Raw genomic sequence first — 18,262 nt, forward strand, 5'->3', positions numbered from 1 at the left:
CAAAAAAAATCTCAGTATTGAACTTTAATAATTCCCACATCAATAAAACATATCCATGTATTGATGTGAGTTCTCCTCATGCTTATAGAAGTAAGCAATCTTCCTGTATTTGTTTAGATTATGAATTTCCTAATTTTGAGGTATGTATATTTTTGTTATGAAATGTTTCCTTTTAAAAATATACTATTGAATATAATATAAATCAAATTCACATTCTAAAACTGTTTTGTTGTTGCTGTTTGTTTTTTTTTTTTTTAAAAAAGGGGCAAATATAATTTTTGAGTTATTGTTAAAGAGCAACCTTCAGTTACATTGAATGTGTAATTATTGGGTACTGCAGTGGTGGTAGTGTTGCTGCTGTATTATTTCTGGCTTGTTCTCTTGATTTTTATCTTCTCTATCCTGGGGAAAGACAGGTATGCTTTTGATCCAGAGTCAGTCTGCTCTTTGCAGAGACTTTGGTAAAGAAACAATTGTTCGTTTAGATCTGCTAAGTATGTGAATATTTCCGAGGTGGTTTCAGCCATAATGAATAGGCTTGATTAAGAGGTAGTATTTAAGCTAAACACGGCTTATTTTGACTGAAGGAAATATCTAAAGGGTATGTACAGCAGAAAGCCAGTAGTGCTTTACCGTGGTCAGAAAATCCTCATTTGTACAGTTGGAGTGTCTCTGTGGCTCAAATGAGTTTTAAATGAAATGGAACCAGTGGGAAGAAAAAGGGGCTCAAGACAGAAAACCTGACCCGTTTGTTAAAATTGTGCTTTACTCTGCATGTTGCAATTTTCCCCCATACTTAAAATACTGACAAACATTCCATGCAAGCTGTAGATAACAAAACTTCAGTGGTGATTGTACTCAAGTTAAGTACTTTGTTTTTCTGTATATAGGTAAATCAATGGCTTTGCAACACTGTGCACTAATATAATTTGGATGATACTTGTGCTCACATACTGGGAGTTTACCTGAAGGCTGTTTCTTGACTGATTTTTATTAAGCACATTAGTATCAGCAAAGAATGCACTGCCAAAGTCTGACGAGCCTCTTAAAAAAGCCTCTAGTTTATTTGTATTGTTTTGCAATTATTTATATCAATGCACTGAGAAATATTAAGTATTGAGGAACATTGTGTAGTTTAGCCTTTGGTGGCATGATGCTCTGAATAAAGTCACCACCTTAAAGTGGTCACTAGGTGGCCTGCTAGCATAGTGTTTTCCTAAAATTCATGGTCTTGAAGACCTATGGAATTTTCCTGCAGGCATTTTTAGTCTGAAGTGTTTTTAGATACAATTTCTATGCCTGCTGTGGACCCTTGATTTACTAATCCTCCTAGCTCTGGATGCTGTGTTTTGGAGCTAGAGTTTTCTCCATAGCTTTGTCCCATAAAGGGGACACTAGAAACAAGCTACTATCTGATGGGATCTCTGTGTTAGCTAAATTTAATTTCCAGCTTTTGATGGGTTATAAAACTAGGACATTATGCCATGGAAATTAACTGAATTAACACAGAAGCAGAATCTTCAGTGAAGCAGCATGCAAGTACAATGTGTGCTTAATCATTTTACTTTGCTCATAGGTCTGCTGTTTTTTAGGGCAGGTAGCACCTGATTTGATATCTGGAGTTACTGCCGTGGCAGGAGTGTCCTACAGCTCCCCTGGGTCATAATTCTGTTGTTTGGAGGGAGACAGTAGAAAGTGAGTTTTGCTTTGCTTGCTGTCAGGTAAAAGCAGCTTTGCAGATAAGGTCTGGTAGATAATGGATTGAGCTTGTCCTTCTGAAATATTTCTAAGTGCTAGTTACATTTATTTTTCTTTATTTGTCTTTCGAGATAGGACTTGCCTAGTGGCTAGGCTCATCAGCTCTTTTTACTCCTATGGCCACTTTATCACCCTGGTATTTATGTTGTTCTGCTTTCCTTGTTTCTCTTTCCATAGACTCAGTGCCTTATGACTGACATGCTGCCTTTTAAAATGCTTGGATAAACTTTGTGTTTCCTTGGGTACAGGCATACCTCTTTGTCTTACTTTCCATGGAGGTGGATGGAGGGAGTGCCTTAACTGATACATTGCTTTTAAAATGGTTGGACAAACTTTGTGTTTCCTGTGGTACATGCATAACTCTCTACTATGGGCTGCATTTACTGGAAAAATAAAGATAACTTCTGTGTTTTTGTTTCAAGTCTGTGTGTTATCTTACTGTAAGTATAAGGTGTTTTCTTTCTTTGCTCCTGAATATCACTGAAAAGTTTGAGTAGCCTTTATTAGAAGAGATTCTATAGAGGTTTATCATGAGTGCTTCCTTTTCTCTTTTGATATTATTTTTGTACATTGAAGTGTTTGTTTTGTACCTTAGAATAAGACTCTCTTGTTTAAAACCAAAATAAGAAACTTTCAGGCATGTAGTTGATATGCTGGTTATGAAAGTAGATTTCTGTTCACGCTATATCTAGGTGTACTAATGAGTTTCTGCATTTAAATGTTTCCATGAAGTGTGATTTTACAGATTGAATGGTGGTAGTGTATTGATAGCTGTAGTTAATGTCTTCAATTCATACTTCTGTGTTAAGCAAGTTCAATTGTGAAGGAGACCTTTGCCCTCCCTTTTACCATTGCTGATACGTTTTGTGTAGTCAGTTACTTGACTCAGTCAAATGTTCAACTTAAAACATTTTTACTCCTTTAGCAAATATAAAAATACACTATTTCTTTTTGCTCTTGATAGAGTATGCATTAATGACTCATGAAAAACTGCACTTAATTCAATTGTTAATATTTACAGGCTAAATTTTTTAAGTGTATGGGGTGCTTATAGTTTAGAAAAAGCTTATTGTCAGGATATCTCACTCAAGCTGCTCAGATAAGCTGCTTGGCTAACAGTATGTCAGAATCTTAGGAAGGAAAGTGCTATGTTTCAGTTTAATACAAGTTACTTAATGCATATTTTTTTACTGCAGAACAATACAGCATAAATATTACTTCTTGACCATGTGTTCATCAGCCAGGAAGCATTCCAAGCAAATACTATACTCTAATTACTTTTTAAAATATATACATACAGGATATCGTGCCCGTGGATGCCTCTTACGAAGTGAAAGAGCTCTACGTGCCTGAGAACAAGCTTAAGTTGGCCAAAACTGATGCTGAGTCTCTGTTAACCTTGGAAATAACTAAGGTACTGGGTGCTTGGTTTTCTCATTGCTGAAACTGTAAGGTAGTCTAATATGTTGCTTAGCTGAAGGAGGTTTATGTGCCATTATTAGTTACAAACTACAACTTGATACTGTTATCTGCTCTTTTTGAGGGTTATTTCAGTGTCTGTATCTTCTTTAATAGCATGTTATTTCTGAGTCTTTCCAACTTCAAAAATGTCTATCCCTTCAGATAGCTTAACCTAAACCTGAAGAGTTAAATCCACAGTGACTTTTTTTTACTCCTGCGTGCACTGAACTATCTTGCGTGTGTTCCGAGAATAATTGTTTGTAAAAGAGTTTAAACCTTTTTTCGTAAACAGTCTCACTCACTTTGACAAGGGCCTGACTAGGCTTGGTGTTAGCATCTGCAGTAAGGGTCTTGACTCTTACAGATCAAGACCATTTTCCAGGTGCTGAACTATATTGTTTCTACATTTCCCTAGTCTTCATCTGTAAGAGGTTAAGACTTCCCTGTCTGCAGCTTACTAGATTTTCTTGCATATATATGTCTAAAACCAAGCATCTTGCTTTGCTGAGTAATAAATATTTATGATGACCATCATTAAATTTCTATACAGTCCTAACGTAAATTCTTTCTGGAAAAATAAGTCTACTTTCCCTCACACTCACCACTAGCAAATTATCAAGTAAATATATGCTTTAACCTAGGGAAGAAAATGTATATTGTAATTATTTCAGTATAACTTAATGTAATAAAATTAGTCATTCTGTTTGCAAAAGAGATTTGCACAAGCAAATTCTGCCCTTGTCAAAGACAACTGCCTAAGTCTCAGTAATGTACATGCAGAAATAATAAAGGCCACACACTAAGTCACAGTGTGACTGTTTAAATGCCAAGGGAGGAAATTCCCTGTAAACCAATACCTCTTAAACTAAAACAAATTCTAGTCCTGGGAGGATTTTATTTCTCAGTTTTCTTATAATACCTCCTGCAGTAAAAATTCCCTTTGTAATGTTTTGTAAGGTTATATATCTTAATATTCACCCCCTTAAATCTGATATTTTTGTCATAATAGTATGTGTTTTCTTTTTTACCTCTTGGATAGTTTGTTTTATTAAAAGACAAGTACTCCCCAATTCTGCTAAGTTGAGCTATATCAAACCTTTGCAAGTTAAATGTACTTTTTTTTTAGCACCTGGAAATTTGATCTAGAGTTAGGACTGGAAAACAGCCAAAACTATATAAGCCATGAGGAACAAGGTGTTCCTTTTTTTGTTACGTGGAGACTTTGAGATAACTTGTTGGGTTTCTGATGACTCTAAGTATTTTTTCCTTTTTTTTTTTTTTTTTTTTTTTTATAAGGTGGATATGCAATGGGTGCAAGTGCTAGCAGAGGGCTGGGCAACGCCACTGAATGGCTTTATGAGGGAGAGAGAATACCTGCAGTGCCTTCACTTCGACTGTCTCCTTGATGGTAAGGTATTGCCACTTGTAACACTGAACAATCTAATGCTGTATTATGAAATGTCATTTGTTCAGATGAAACTTTTACCTCAGATGACAAACATGTCTTTTCAACCATTAAAATAGCTTGCAGCTCCTAATATCAACCTCAATCCTCTGTAAACCAGAATTTCTTAAAAGCTTTTCAGATTTTGTAAAGGTGAGTGTCTGAGATGAGGCTTTATTTCAAGTTTGCAAACTTCTCTGGCATCTCTTTTGACTATCTCTTAAATGCTATTAATAAAATACCAGTTACAGAAAATGACAGTCAGTAGTATCTGCTTGAATAGAGCAGCCATACTCCTTAAATGCTACCAGATCTTCTATCTGCAGGTTGTCATACATGAATTTTGCAGTAGATATGTTTTTTGGTGAAATTGGTAGGAGCATGGGTTGTCTTAGGGCTGCCTTTCTGCTTGAGCCAATGAACAACAGAGTTGAGTCAGCGTGGTGTGTTAGTGCTGCAATCTAAGAGCAGCAGTTGTTTTCTGGAGTCCTTATTCTGGAGAGAGGGAATTTGCTACATAACCCCCAATGCATTTCTTACATTGGGTCTTGAAAGAAATATTTGCACTAATTAACTTCTGCATCATGGAGATCAATACAAGGGTGTAGCTATTTTTATTTTAAAGCTTTCTTAAATGGTTTCTACCTGACAGTCTGCTTCATCTAAAAGATATCAGCTGTGTTTTTCTGCTTGTAGTATAGCTTCTTGAACAAATTTTTCATTATTTTGGAATCACAAAAAATGTAATATAGTCTAAATATTTGCATGGAACTAAGTATTTGGTATTTTCACTAGTGTCTTTGTTCTTTTTCAAAGGTCAGCAGTTGCAACCCTGAGGTAAATGCTTGAACTGCTTGTTATACGATACGAAGTCCAGGCTGTAACTTTTCAGGAAGGTAGATATTCATAATCTCATTGATGATCCTTCCTAAGGGTCAGAGCTTTTTTTTCCCTCTGCAGGAGGAGTTATCAATCTGTCGGTGCCTATAGTGCTAACAGCTACTCAGGAAGACAAGGAAAGACTGGATGGCTGTACAGCAATTGCCCTGGTGTACGAAGGGCGCCGTGTAGCCATCCTTCGTAATCCTGAATTCTATGAGCACAGGAAGGAGGAACGCTGTGCAAGGCAATGGGGAACAACATGCAAGGAACATCCCTATATCAAGGTGTGCTTTTAAGAGTTGAAAATCTAGTCCTATTATTTATCCTGTTTGTAGAGTTGCATATTAAGTGGAAATGGTGTCAAAGCTGACAGCAGTTCTTGACACAAAGCTTCTTTGAGAAAGAAATGGTTGAGCAGAAACAAAGGGTTTTTTTTGTTTTATGCAGTTGCCAAATAGTCTGCCCTTAGTGTGAAATTCTAATGTCAATATGTGCACATGAAATGAATTTAGAGTATAATGTAGAATCTGTGCTACAGAGGAGAGGTCTTTGTCCTCTGGTGTGCTTCCCTCTGTGGACCCAGATGGATCATCAAAGCTCCTTAATCAGCGGATATATGCATTGTGAAGGCAAAAAATCTTCTCCATGCATGTGAAGCATGTGAGAATTATCTAGTTTAGATGCTTTTGAAATAGGCCTGCTTCCTAGAGAGTTCATAATTTAACTCCCTAGGGGGTTATTTCCCCTCCATTGTGCTCAGAATGTCTTTTTTATCTTGACCTTATGTGTATGTCATGTAACAATGTTCTAATCAAAACGTACCCCTGATATGACTGTGTTTGGTTTTAAAAACTGATGCAAATGTTATGTCTCTACAGAGCCATAAATGCTTTTGTCTCCCCATTTATGGTCTCTACCATTCCTTTTTTTACAACTGTGATTTTTAAATCAGATAAAAGGAAATCAAACTTCAAATTGCAAACTTGCTAATATAAATGGATAGTATTTGTGTTCAGAAAGTACTTGTATGACTAAAAGCTGCACATATATGAAAACTATGCGTTTCTTTCTTTTTATTGCCATGACATTCTTTTACTAACTGAACTTGTGCCCAGAAGTATGTCTGAAATATCACATCTCTTATTATATACAAGTAAAAGTACTGAGGAAGATTCTTCAAAATGCTTGGTATGTTCTGTGCTGATATGCTTAGAATGACACCTTTGAAAGCTTAAAATAATGCAGATTTAAGAAATTCCAAGAAAATCTAATAATTTAAGTGAGTTGTTATGATGTACTCTTTGGTGTATGCCTCTTTGGTAAATTGTGCCCACATTGCAATGCCATAGGTATTCAGGACAAGCCAACAGTTGACCCTAAGGAGGACTTTTATTTCTTTTCTTAGATGGTTATGGAGCAAGGGAACTGGCTGGTAGGTGGAGATCTACAGGTCCTTGACCGGATTTATTGGAATGATGGCCTTGATCAATACCGTCTCACTCCTGCTGAACTTAGGCAGAAGTTCAAGGACATGAATGCTGGTGAGCAAGTTTTTCTTGATTTGTGCCTTTCTGTAAGGATGTATTCAACATATAATGGACAGGCACCTGCACAGCACTATGAGGAAGAAGAGATTAACATGTATAATCCAAACTGGAACTGGTCCTGCATGCCTCTGTCTTTCAGTGCGGTCAGTATTTCCAGTCTGTGCTGGTCGGCAAAACCATTCTTTGTTTTAGTCGTCCAGTAAAATAAATACATTTGGTATCTAAATAGCAGTGGCTTGGGAGTTTAATTGTTCCCTCATGGGAAACCTCTTAGTTAAGGCAATTTTGCTATATTTAGTTTGTTAGTTCATTTTAGTTTGCAGAAGAAGGGAGAAATCCTGGTTGTGGCAGGATTCTCATCTGGCTGGTTAGAAATGCTTTGGAATAGCAGTTTGCCTTATTTTGTGCTTCCTGAGTGTAAGCTCTAATAATAATGTAGGAAGTGAAGGAGATCTGTTCAGGCACACTAAATCCCTACACACACAGACACACACATATATATATGTAGTTATTTATTTTTTTTCAATTGGAAATATATCCATTTGTTTTCCTGATATGTTGGGACTTTAAGATAAGTAGAATAATTTGGTTTCCTCTTAGAATTTAAACTGATATACTCAAGCAAGTATGAAATCTCCAAAGACAAGATGGTAGCTATTGGAGAAACCAGAGTAGTCCTGCAGAAATTTAAAAAATTAAAAAACAGGTATATTTTTAGTTTGTGGAGTGTGTGTGCATGTGTTTAACTTTTGCCAATTAAATAACAATGCATAGTAATTTATAATCCTTTAATGACTTGTAACTGATCTACTTGTTTAGAAGGGTTGAAAAGATCTTCCTGTTTGAAGATTCTCTGCGGTTGTACAACTCCTAATGATAAAATAATTTGCTTTTATTATATCTTTTGTTTGTCTGTTTTCAATAGATGCTGTCTTTGCATTCCAGTTACGCAACCCAGTGCACAACGGGCATGCTCTTTTAATGCAGGATACTCACAAGCAGCTTTTAGAGCGTGGTTACCGGCGCCCGGTTTTGCTCCTGCATCCGCTTGGCGGTTGGACAAAGGAGGACGATGTCCCTCTCATGTGGCGCATGAAGCAACATGCTGCAGTCTTGGAGGAGGGAGTCTTGAATCCAGAAACAACGGTGGTAGCTATATTCCCTTCCCCCATGATGTATGCCGGACCAACCGAGGTAGATATAGCGAGAGAGTTAAACCAAAAAATCCAAAAAAAAATGTTTTGTGCTATGCTTAATATCTGTGTGTGTGTTGTTTCTCTTTTAATGGATAGAGGAGGTTAGTTTTCCTTGGGAAATAAGACTGCAAGGGTCCTTCTGTGATCAAACAAATCATTCTTCTGTGGAGACAATATTGTTTTCAAGTGATCATTTTCTTTATTTTTATGAAGGTGTCATGATGAATTAATCTTTTTTTTTTCTTTTTTTTTTCTGCCTTGAATGTAAAGATGCTTCTTTTTTCACTCAGTTAAGCAAAAAGTTTGTATGTGGGAGGGCTATACACAAATTGGAAGGAAAAGGCTTTGTTTATTTTTTGGCAAACTTAATCCAGAGAGAATTGTTTCAAGACTTTTGTATGAAATAATTCTTTGGCAGCTCCTTATTTAGAAACCAGCACTTGGGTTGGAACAGTGAGGCGTAGGAGGCAGTAAAGTGAATATCCCCTTGTTTGGGAATGATTGCTTTAGGGGATATTGATTCTACATTTCGCTACCATTTTTCCCCACCACCACCTAGGTCACACAAAGTTCAAATTCTGACCAGGCTTACAAGGTTAACTGTGTGATAGCTTTTTGATTGATAGATGATGCCACTCGTGGAAAAAAAATCAGACTTAATTTTCTCTTGGTTTGTGGAGCAGACAGAGCCTGTTTTGCCCTTCAAGGGCAGAGAAAGAATGTAGTTCAGAGTAGAGGCAAGCAAGTGGCTTGCTGTAGGACATTTTGTTCTGTTTCTCATAGGCCTTTGAGAAATATCAGAAACCTTCTACTTCATTTGCTTATAGCAGCTTTCTCCAGAAAAATCTTGTTTTAGTGATTTTTTTTTTTTTCCCCTTTAGTTTCTCAGCAATGCTTTAAGAGTTTGGAAGTGTTTGAGTTGCATGCTGCTATGTTGTAGAAGAACCACATCTAAATTAAGTTGCTGATGAACAGAGAATTTTTATTTCTTTCAGATTTATAAGCATACAAGAAGGAACAAAATCCACGGTCCTCATCTTGAATAGAATGAGAGAATTCTCCTAAATTATTTGGCATTTCCAATGACCTAGAACATAGGCAGACAATAATATGTTTTAGCAACATAATAAAAAGAGACTCTTCCTTTATTCATTTTCTGTAGGTCATTTAAAAGGCATTTATACCAGATATATTTCTGTAGCACAAATATTTATAGAATAAAAAACAGCTATTAAGTCAGTATTGTTATCAACAGGACAGAGATGACTTCCAGTTTGTAGAGATTTAATGGCTGTGTTTCATAAGTTTCAATTTAGTGTGTTTTTTGTGTGTGTGCGTGTGTGTGTTTTTTTTTTTTTTTTTTTTTCCCAAATATTCTCAATTACTTTGAAGGAAAAGATATAAGTATAAAAGGCAAAAACCTGCATCAAAATGCAGTAAATTCACCTTCTTTGGAAGGTAACCAAGTCCTGATGCAGTATGCAAACAAAGAAACTGGACAAGAGTTCATGGTTGTACTCTTAACTCAAATGTATGGGCTACATAGTTTTAAATTGTCAGAAAATTAGTCAAACACCATCACTTAAAACTCAGTTTTTGCTTGCTCAGACCCAAATGACAGCATGAATCCTACTTTTTCTTAACTATGCTGGACTCCTTTGGGGAAAATGTGCTACTAGCTGTAGTGTCATGCTGATGTTTCATGTATATAGCTCACTGTCTGCTTATAGCATAAACGTTAAAGTGGTCAACTCGGGTATCAGAATCCAGATACTTTGACAGAACCCTGCTTGCTTAGTCAGCAATGGGATCTGTCATGAGTAATGATGTGGGCCTAGATGTGGTCAAGATGAAACCCGTTGCCAGTTGTACCCCTTAACTTGCACCTATTGCTTAATTCTATCGTGTGGCTGCTGATTTGCAGACCTTTGCTCACATTAACTGGAAAACTTCCTTTTTGAATGCTCTCTGTTACTGAGGCTAGTTCCTACTTTGAGAAATCAATTTCTGAGCTTCTTGCCTAAAGTTTGCTAACATATAACAACATGTGCAGTGACTAAACTGCAAAGCATTCTGCTCTTTTAGATAGATATGTGCAATAGGAAAATGTAGATAGGTATCTTCAACAGTTAGTTACCTTCACCTTTCCTTCCATTGCAGGGGAAAAGAATCAGTTTATGAGTATATGAAGTAATGATAATCAACATTTGGTAAAAAATATTTTGTTCTGCAATTTGTTCCTCCACAGCTGCTCTTTTCCTTTAGTACCTAGCCGTTGTTTTACTGAATATCTTGTAATTACCGTTCAACTTGCCCAGCTATTTTATGCTATGTAATTAAGTAGGTACTTTTTTTCTGTGAACATAAGGCTACCCATTCAATCAAGTATAATGACTTTGGAGTTCTTGCTGCTTGGGTGGTCCTGCACTGGGGCCTCTAACAGATAGAATGTTCTGTTCAGTGCTGAAGCTGCAAGTAGTACAAGGGGAAATTGCCCACACAAATGCTCACGTGTGTATGCATGTGTGTACAATTGCATCTAAATATTTATTGGGGGCCATTTAATTTCCTGCCCTGAACTGTGATAAGAATGAGTAGCACAAATAAATGTGTTTGCAAATACATATGCCTATATATATATTTCATTAATGTTAAAAAGGTGATCTGTTTTGTTAGCGTCTGGTATTTCTGATTTAGTCAAGGGCTATTAAGTAGTCTAGGGAATTACTGCTATATACTTGCAGGTTCTTAAATTCTTCTGAGTATTCATTGTCAGACAGTAAGTATTGAGCTATATAGATGGGGATTATTTACTTTTAGGGAATATTTACTACTATGAGGAAAAAAAGGGTATTTCCTGAAATGATCTGTTTTTGTTACCTAAAGTAACATAATGATTACTTGCTTTTTCTATACTGTACAATTAAATCTTCTGGTGAAAGTATTACATCTAAAAATGAAGTAAGAAAATTCTGTTTTGTAATTTAGTACGTAATAAGTCTAAAAATTGTGGATTATAGGCAGAAAAAATCCAGGTCCAGAAAGTCCTTGCTCAGTCTTGGATGTGATTTGCCTGTAGCAAGTCGAACACCATCCTGTTTATGAAGAAGTGTAGCTACCTGTATTCCAGGCTAGTGAAGATGGTGAAAAGGCTGTGAAGGTCTGTTGCAGCATCCCTGTGCAGCCACACAAGGTCTTCCCATCCTTTTGACCTGAGACAGTCTGAAATGCTGAAATCCCATTTGAACAACTTAACATCTGTACCAGTGTTTATGAGGAGGAGTCAGCTGTTTCTGAAGGCCTGGACTGGATAAGAGTGGAGGGATGTATGTGTTTCATTTGTAGACGTGAAAATACCAAGCCATTTCTCTGCAATCCGGGGTAATCTGAATCTGAGGTAACATGGTGAACCCTATGTTGTGAATATTGCAATATTGTGAAATGAAAAGATTTTAGGGGGTTTTATATCCTTATTAAACCATTACTAATATTTCAGTGTTGTCAGGATTATGTTAGCGTCACTTGTCCCACGTACTCAAGCGATACAGTTCCAAATGTCACTAAAGTAACTTCTTGTGAGTGTTTTAATGTGCAAAAGAAATGGGAATAGGACATTTCAGCTCTAGGTTCAAAGGCGATACTTTTGATGTGGCTGCACTGTAAAAGTTGCGTCAGTCTCATTGTGGGGGAAAAAGTTGTAATTACATAGTGCATACACAGATTAAGGGTTATGTTTTGCCTTTTCTTCCATTTTCTATGTTCTAGGTTCAGTGGCACTGCAGATCACGAATGGTTGCAGGAGCCAACTTCTACATAGTAGGGCGAGATCCAGCAGGAATGCCACACCCTGACACTGGGAAGGATCTCTACGAGCCAACCCATGGCGCCAAAGTGCTGACAATGGCCCCGGGTCTCCGAGCATTGGAAATTGTGCCCTTCAGAGTTGCAGCTTATAATAAGAAAAAGAAGTGCATGGACTATTATGACTCTGAGCAGTAAGTTGTGTTTAAGTTTTAAGACTTAGCAGGCTTTCTAAGCAATATCAGCCTTTTTTCCTTCCTCTAGCTCTTAACAATGCTTGTTTATTTATTAGTTAAGTTGTTAGTTACATTATTCAGAGATACAAGTCTTTAGATGTGTTTTCAGTTCATTAAAGCAGCTTGACTTGAGAATATGGGTACAATTAACCTGAATCCTGCTTTAGCTATCACTGAAAGCTACCTTTTCCTCCCAGGTGCAGGAGTTTAGTTCTGAAACAGGTACAGGCAGCTAAATCCTTGGAAACTACTGTTGCGGGCTGAGGTGCATTACCAAGTTTCCCTTGGTCTTCAGCTGCTTATGTTAACAGTTATATTGAGTACAGAGGTCACTGTGGACTCTCTCATCCATTTTTTGAGTTGTCCCTAGGAGTTCTCATCATTGTGCAGGATAAATAGATCATGATGTAAATATGGGATTTTTTTTTTTGGTAAGAATGTTTTGGCTTGAACACTTTTTTCCCCAGGTTTCTGCCATTGCCATGGAAAACAAACCCATCTGCCTTTAACATGACCCACCCCTGTCCGTGGACCGTTTTGATTTCCTCCCTGGATGCTGTTTGCAGGTTGGAGTGTGACAGCCATCCTCTAGATGGCAATGCAGACACACGCAGCCTGCAGGAGCAGAGCTGCCATTGCCACTGATCGCCATAGGCAGCACACAGTGCTAGACTCCAAACAGTGGGAGCTTGTGCGGGTGCAGCTGGCTGCATCTCAAGATAATCTGTGTGATAATGGAAGTGCAAGAGATTGTAAGGAGGAAGACAGGGAATAGAGGGTTGTTTGAAAACACAAGAGGATCAGTAAAAGATGAGGACTCTTTGTACTATGGTACAAAAAAGCTACTGTTCAAGTCTTTTCCATGTTTACCATCTATTTGGTGAGAAAGACAACATTATTTTTTTCTGAGTGTGGAAAAACATTTGGAAACTTGGCAGCCAGCTATACAATTCAGAACTTTACATTCCTAATAAATGTATGGGAGATTATTACCAGCATTTCTTTTACAACTGCTTGGGCTTCACTCTGCTGTATTGCAGTATTTGCCTGCTTTGGTGCTATGTTGAGACTGAAGTTGTGTGGTAGCAGGTATATCTGCAAGCTTACCTGGGTGTAAGGAAAGCAGGGATAACCTGCTTGCATTCAGGGCTACTCAGGCAGCACTGTGAGTGTGGATGAAGTTAAGAAAAATCCTGAAAAATCCTTTATGCTAGCTGGTTCAGTCGCACAGCTGTGCACAAAGTTTAGGTCTTTGTATGTTCTATTTGGTTGAAGTCACCCTGTAAAAAAAAAAAAAAAAAAAAAAAAAAAAAAAAAAAAAAAAAAAAAGTTAAGATCTATGAACCATCAGTGACTTGAGACTAGGTTAGTATTTTAGCTCATGAAGCCACAATGATTTTTAAATTTTATGTGGTATCTTAAAGCTAGGTTTAGCACCTCATGGAACCACAGCCTTTGAAAACACATTTTTGAAAAAGCAGTGTCTAAAACTAAGATCTAGGAAAGGGACTTGAAAAGTTCATTTGAGGTGGTATGCTAGCCTAGATAGAGCAAACTTTCTCTTTATTCAAACTAGGATAATAATAATAATAAATTCCTTTTGTTCTGGCTCAAATTGAAAAACAAGTCTCATCTAAATTCCTGTAGGAAGCTTGAGCATTTCCATTTGCACAGAAATTGGAACAAATAGTATGGTAGTATGGGTAAAAACTATATGAGCATAGTGGTCTCTGGCATATCCTAACTATTATTCTTCTAATTTTATAAAACTTTGAATTAGATTTTTCCAAAACTTGTTTGGAAATTACTACAAAAAGAATTTTGGTTTTGAGGAAGTTCTAAATGAAAGTCTTACCTGTGAGCTGCTTGTAGACTGAGGTGTCAAAACCACTATTACTATCAACAACAACAATAAAAAGCCTGGATGCTGAATTTGCTTCCCCAAATAGTTGCTGTGTTTCTTGATCCAAGAAGGCCTCTCAAACAGTTACCACAGACAAGTGTAACTTGGGATTGGTGGCTTAATAGTAATTGTTTGGGTGAGCAGAGATTCCTAAGACTTTACAGAAAGTCCTGCAAAATGCAGCCACAGACTGCTGCTGAGAAAAAGAAACTCAATTAAGCAAAGGAAATTAGTCTGGTAATTTAAAACAAAAAAACAAGAAAACACCACCAACAGTGTCTGGAAAAATGAATATGTACTTTTTTTCTGTACTTGGGGGGAAAAAAAAAACCCTGGTGAAATCCTCTTAACTAAAACAAACCCATTAGTAAGGTTACTGCAACAGGGTGTTCATGCCTTCCGTAAGAGAAGAATGCAGCATAGGAACTGAGTTGTCTATATGTTTGTAGTTTATTTCTAGGCCCCTTGCTATGGTCATCAAGCCTGCTTTAATACTGTCAAACCTTATTTAAAGAACAAATTTTCCAACAAAAGACACGCTACTTTCATGTTTGTTTGCTGTAGTTTCTAATTTTTAAGTGGTAGTAAGAGATTGAGACTCATTTGATTGTTCTCCTTAATTTAGTTATGTGAAGTAAGCATTATCAGCCAATACTATGGCATAATTTGAATATGCTAAAACACTGAAGAAGCTCAAACTTAAACCATCCTGCTAATGAGAAAGGAATTTCATTCACAGTAGGTAAAGGATTTGCTTCACTTATGTTAATATTAAGCACATGATTAGGTTCTGCTTTCACACAGTTTGTAGTTGGTTAGGTTTTGAACCTAGCTGATACTAGTTAGGTCATTCAGTGTGAAGGGTATTCCGCAGACACTGATGTCCTTGTAATGTTGTGGGACAGCAGGGACTTTGGACATGTGGCAGAACCAGGAACTGACAGGTTTTCTGTATGCCTATGGGCATCTTAATACTGTAGCTTCCTACTTGCAAATTGGAGATAACTTTATTGTTGTTGTTATAAGACCTATATTGACCTTGAAGACCTTGAGATTGTTGTTTCAAGCACTGTTGCATCAGTGTTTGGAGCGTTTAAAAAAAAAAAAAAAAAGGCATAGAGAGCTTTCTTCATTGCTGGGGTGCCTTGTGATATTACAGTATAAATAACTACTGTGTTTAAAAAAAATACTAATCTTTGTAAACGAAAGGAAAGAAAGAACCAGTATATGAATGTTCTGTTTTTCCCATTTGCTTTATAGTCTTCTATAGACTGATGTTCAGTTACAGCATGAATAGTTTGAAGATGAATTGAGCAGCACAAAATTGTTCTTGTGTTACTGTGACCAAATCACTTAAGGTTATTTGGTTGAAGCAAAGTTACAGACTATGTATAATTCTAATGTCTTGGTATCTTCAGTTCATTTGTAGGGTGTATGGGGAAGTTGTGTGTCTTCCCGAAGCTTTATCAGGGAGGGGCTAACATCCTTTTGCTACTCAGACTTTGGTATTGCCACCACATTAAAAATAACCTTTGTAGCATTTGCTTTACTGTTTTTTCTTTCAGATCAGATGAAGACTTGAAATGTTTTTTCCCTTTCTAGAAAATGAACCAGGGACTCTCCTTTATCCCACATATGTTTGGAAATAACTATTTGCAACAAAAGCAAAATATTTTCAGCCAGCACTAGTGAACAGTAGTCATCTTCCTAGCAAGGAACAACTGACACACCGTAGGCTTACATTTGCTTTTAAAAGTTTGCATATTTGCACACTTGATATTTTGCAAAATTAAAACATAATAAGGTTGTTTTTTTACCTTGCGCTTGTATTCTTAGGAATCCAGAGTCCTGAATTGAGAGCCAGAAGAGGAGAGCAAGCATGGTATTGCCATTGTGTAAATGCATACAGTCTAGATGCAAAAAAAAAAAAAAAAAAAAAAGGCTATTAGTTTTGTGAAAGGGAACTTGCTAATTTCCATACCCTACTGAGCATAATTCAGCACTTAGAGCCAAATTCTGCCCTCTGTGCACACTTGGCTCTCATATCTGCCTCAGGCATGTGCATCTGAGATCAATATTTGGCTTTTATTTCAAACAGACAAGTAAAGAATGAGTAATGGATACATGTTGCAAATGGAGCAAATGGTGTAAATGAAATTGCCATATTTAATTGAAGAATAAATCATTTTTACTTGGAACTCTTCATAGAGTTGTGGCGTTCTTGTCTTGGTTTGACTGTTTCGCTCCCGCTAGAAGCAGGAGTTTAACTTGACTGGAGCGTTTCCTGCTTGCCTGAGATACCTGAGAAGTTGCTATTAGTTTCCATTGTCTTATCAATAAATGACAATCCTGAGACAAGTTCACTCATACATCTGTCCAACTGAATTCTTTTGGAATTATATCTTTAAAAGAAGATGTTTTCGTCGTCTTCATTCATCATTATTTCTTCTGTTGAATTTGTGCTTTTTTTTTTTTATTTTGAACTAGCTGTGTCACGTGCATGTATATGAATACATGTGAAGTGACTTGCAGTGACCCAGCTGCAGAAACTAGGAAGTCTATCCCTAGATTTTGAGGCTTTTTACCCTCTTTCCTTCTCCGTGGGATTTCCTGCCTTTCTTGTTATGCCTTTCCCAATTCTCTGGGGGCACTGAAAGGAGCTTCTTCAAAGAGCATGGAGTGCTGGACTACTGCCTTGGCAGGAGGAGCAGAGGCTGCAGAACAGAATGGCTGTTTGGCACAGCCCTGAGCTGGGAGGTGGAAATGCTTCTCCCTTAAAGCAGTGCCCTCCTTTCTGGTAGAGGGAAGGTAGACCAGATGGAAGTGTAGACTAGATTCAGCCCAGAGGACATCAGTTGGACCATTCTGCTAACCTCAGGAATCTGAAAAACTGCATATGGTAGAAGGTGCATGTTCAAAATATTTTCTGGTATTGCTAGTCAGATGTCTGGAAATGACAATTGCTATCCAGCATTCTACTCTCAAAATGAGCTTTTATTCAAGTTTCAAAGAAGAGGAAGAAATAAAGGAAATGTGCTTGCAGATCCAGCTTTTTAAATATGTTGTCTTCTTTTTCCCTCCCCTATCCTTCCTTTCTATCTCCTATCCTTCCCCTCCTGTACTCTCCCAGCCATGAAGACTTTGAATTTATATCAGGGACCCGCATGCGCAAGCTGGCTCGAGAAGGACAGAACCCACCAGAAGGCTTCATGGCTCCCAAGGCCTGGACTGTGCTGACAGAATACTACAAATCTTTGGAGAAGGCTTAGGCCTCTTATTAACTGCAGATCAACCTTTGACGCCTGATTTATTAACAAGAAGGGGACCACACAGTCATCATTTGTGTTGCTTTGTTGTGGTGTCTGCCAGGAAGCTTTTCTCTGAAAACAGACTCTTTCTGCCTAACTTAGCATCATTCTTTGCCTGTCCTTATGGGTTCTATTATGTCCTGGCACCTAAATAACTGATGGTTTTAATGTCTTCTCTTTTATTACAGTTAATATTGTTGCAGTAGGATTTTTAACTCTTGTCTTTTTTTTTATATATATATATTTTATTGCCTCTGTCCTTTGAGTTCTGCAGCTGTTAAATTCATGCAACTTTTTCACATGTTATTTAAGCTGTTGGTTAGTTTTGGGTTTTAGTAGTTTGTAGGAAAAAATGTAACTGTTAGATCCTTTAAAATGAATACATGCTCTATAAGTGAAGAAAGTAAATAAGATTTAAAATTATTGTGAAAGTATACTAAATCTTTCTTATCAGCATTTCCAGAAACATTTAACATTAATTCCTTGTTATGTATATTCAAAAAGCAGAGTTCTATATGCAGTGTAATTAAACTTTATTTTTTGCTTCTTTGTTTAGTTTTGGAGTTCATTGAGTTGGCTAGTACTTTCCTTCTACTGTGAACCAGTAAAGCTGGGGAAATGGTCAAGTGGTGACTAAAAGAATATATCTAGTTTTCCCTTTTAATAGATAACTAATCCAGAGTTTATTTTATTTTTTTTTTCCTATATGCTTGTTGACAGGGATGT

The 18,262-nt window shown here is 37.0% G+C and overlaps 1 protein-coding gene across 1 annotated transcript in view; it reads left to right on the top strand.

Moving 5' to 3' along the window:
• The window catches only part of PAPSS1 (3'-phosphoadenosine 5'-phosphosulfate synthase 1), a 30,116-nt gene extending 12,538 nt beyond the window's left edge, over positions 1-17,578 (top strand). The window contains exons 6-12 of the mRNA XM_088523985.1: positions 3,059-3,172; positions 4,516-4,627; positions 5,624-5,829; positions 6,951-7,086; positions 8,018-8,286; positions 12,054-12,283; positions 17,359-17,578. Of these exons, the coding sequence (XP_088380111.1) occupies positions 3,059-3,172; positions 4,516-4,627; positions 5,624-5,829; positions 6,951-7,086; positions 8,018-8,286; positions 12,054-12,283; positions 17,359-17,497 (1,206 nt within the window). The 3' untranslated portion in view covers positions 17,498-17,578. The remainder of the gene's footprint in view (positions 1-3,058; positions 3,173-4,515; positions 4,628-5,623; positions 5,830-6,950; positions 7,087-8,017; positions 8,287-12,053; positions 12,284-17,358) is intronic.
• The last annotated feature ends 684 nt before the right edge of the window (positions 17,579-18,262 follow it).

The sequence above is a fragment of the Tinamus guttatus genome, unplaced genomic scaffold, assembly GCF_059628265.1.
Source record: "Tinamus guttatus ecotype Peru unplaced genomic scaffold, ASM5962826v1 Tinamus_guttatus_pri_ptg000202l, whole genome shotgun sequence".
Classification (NCBI taxonomy): domain Eukaryota; kingdom Metazoa; phylum Chordata; class Aves; order Tinamiformes; family Tinamidae; genus Tinamus; species Tinamus guttatus.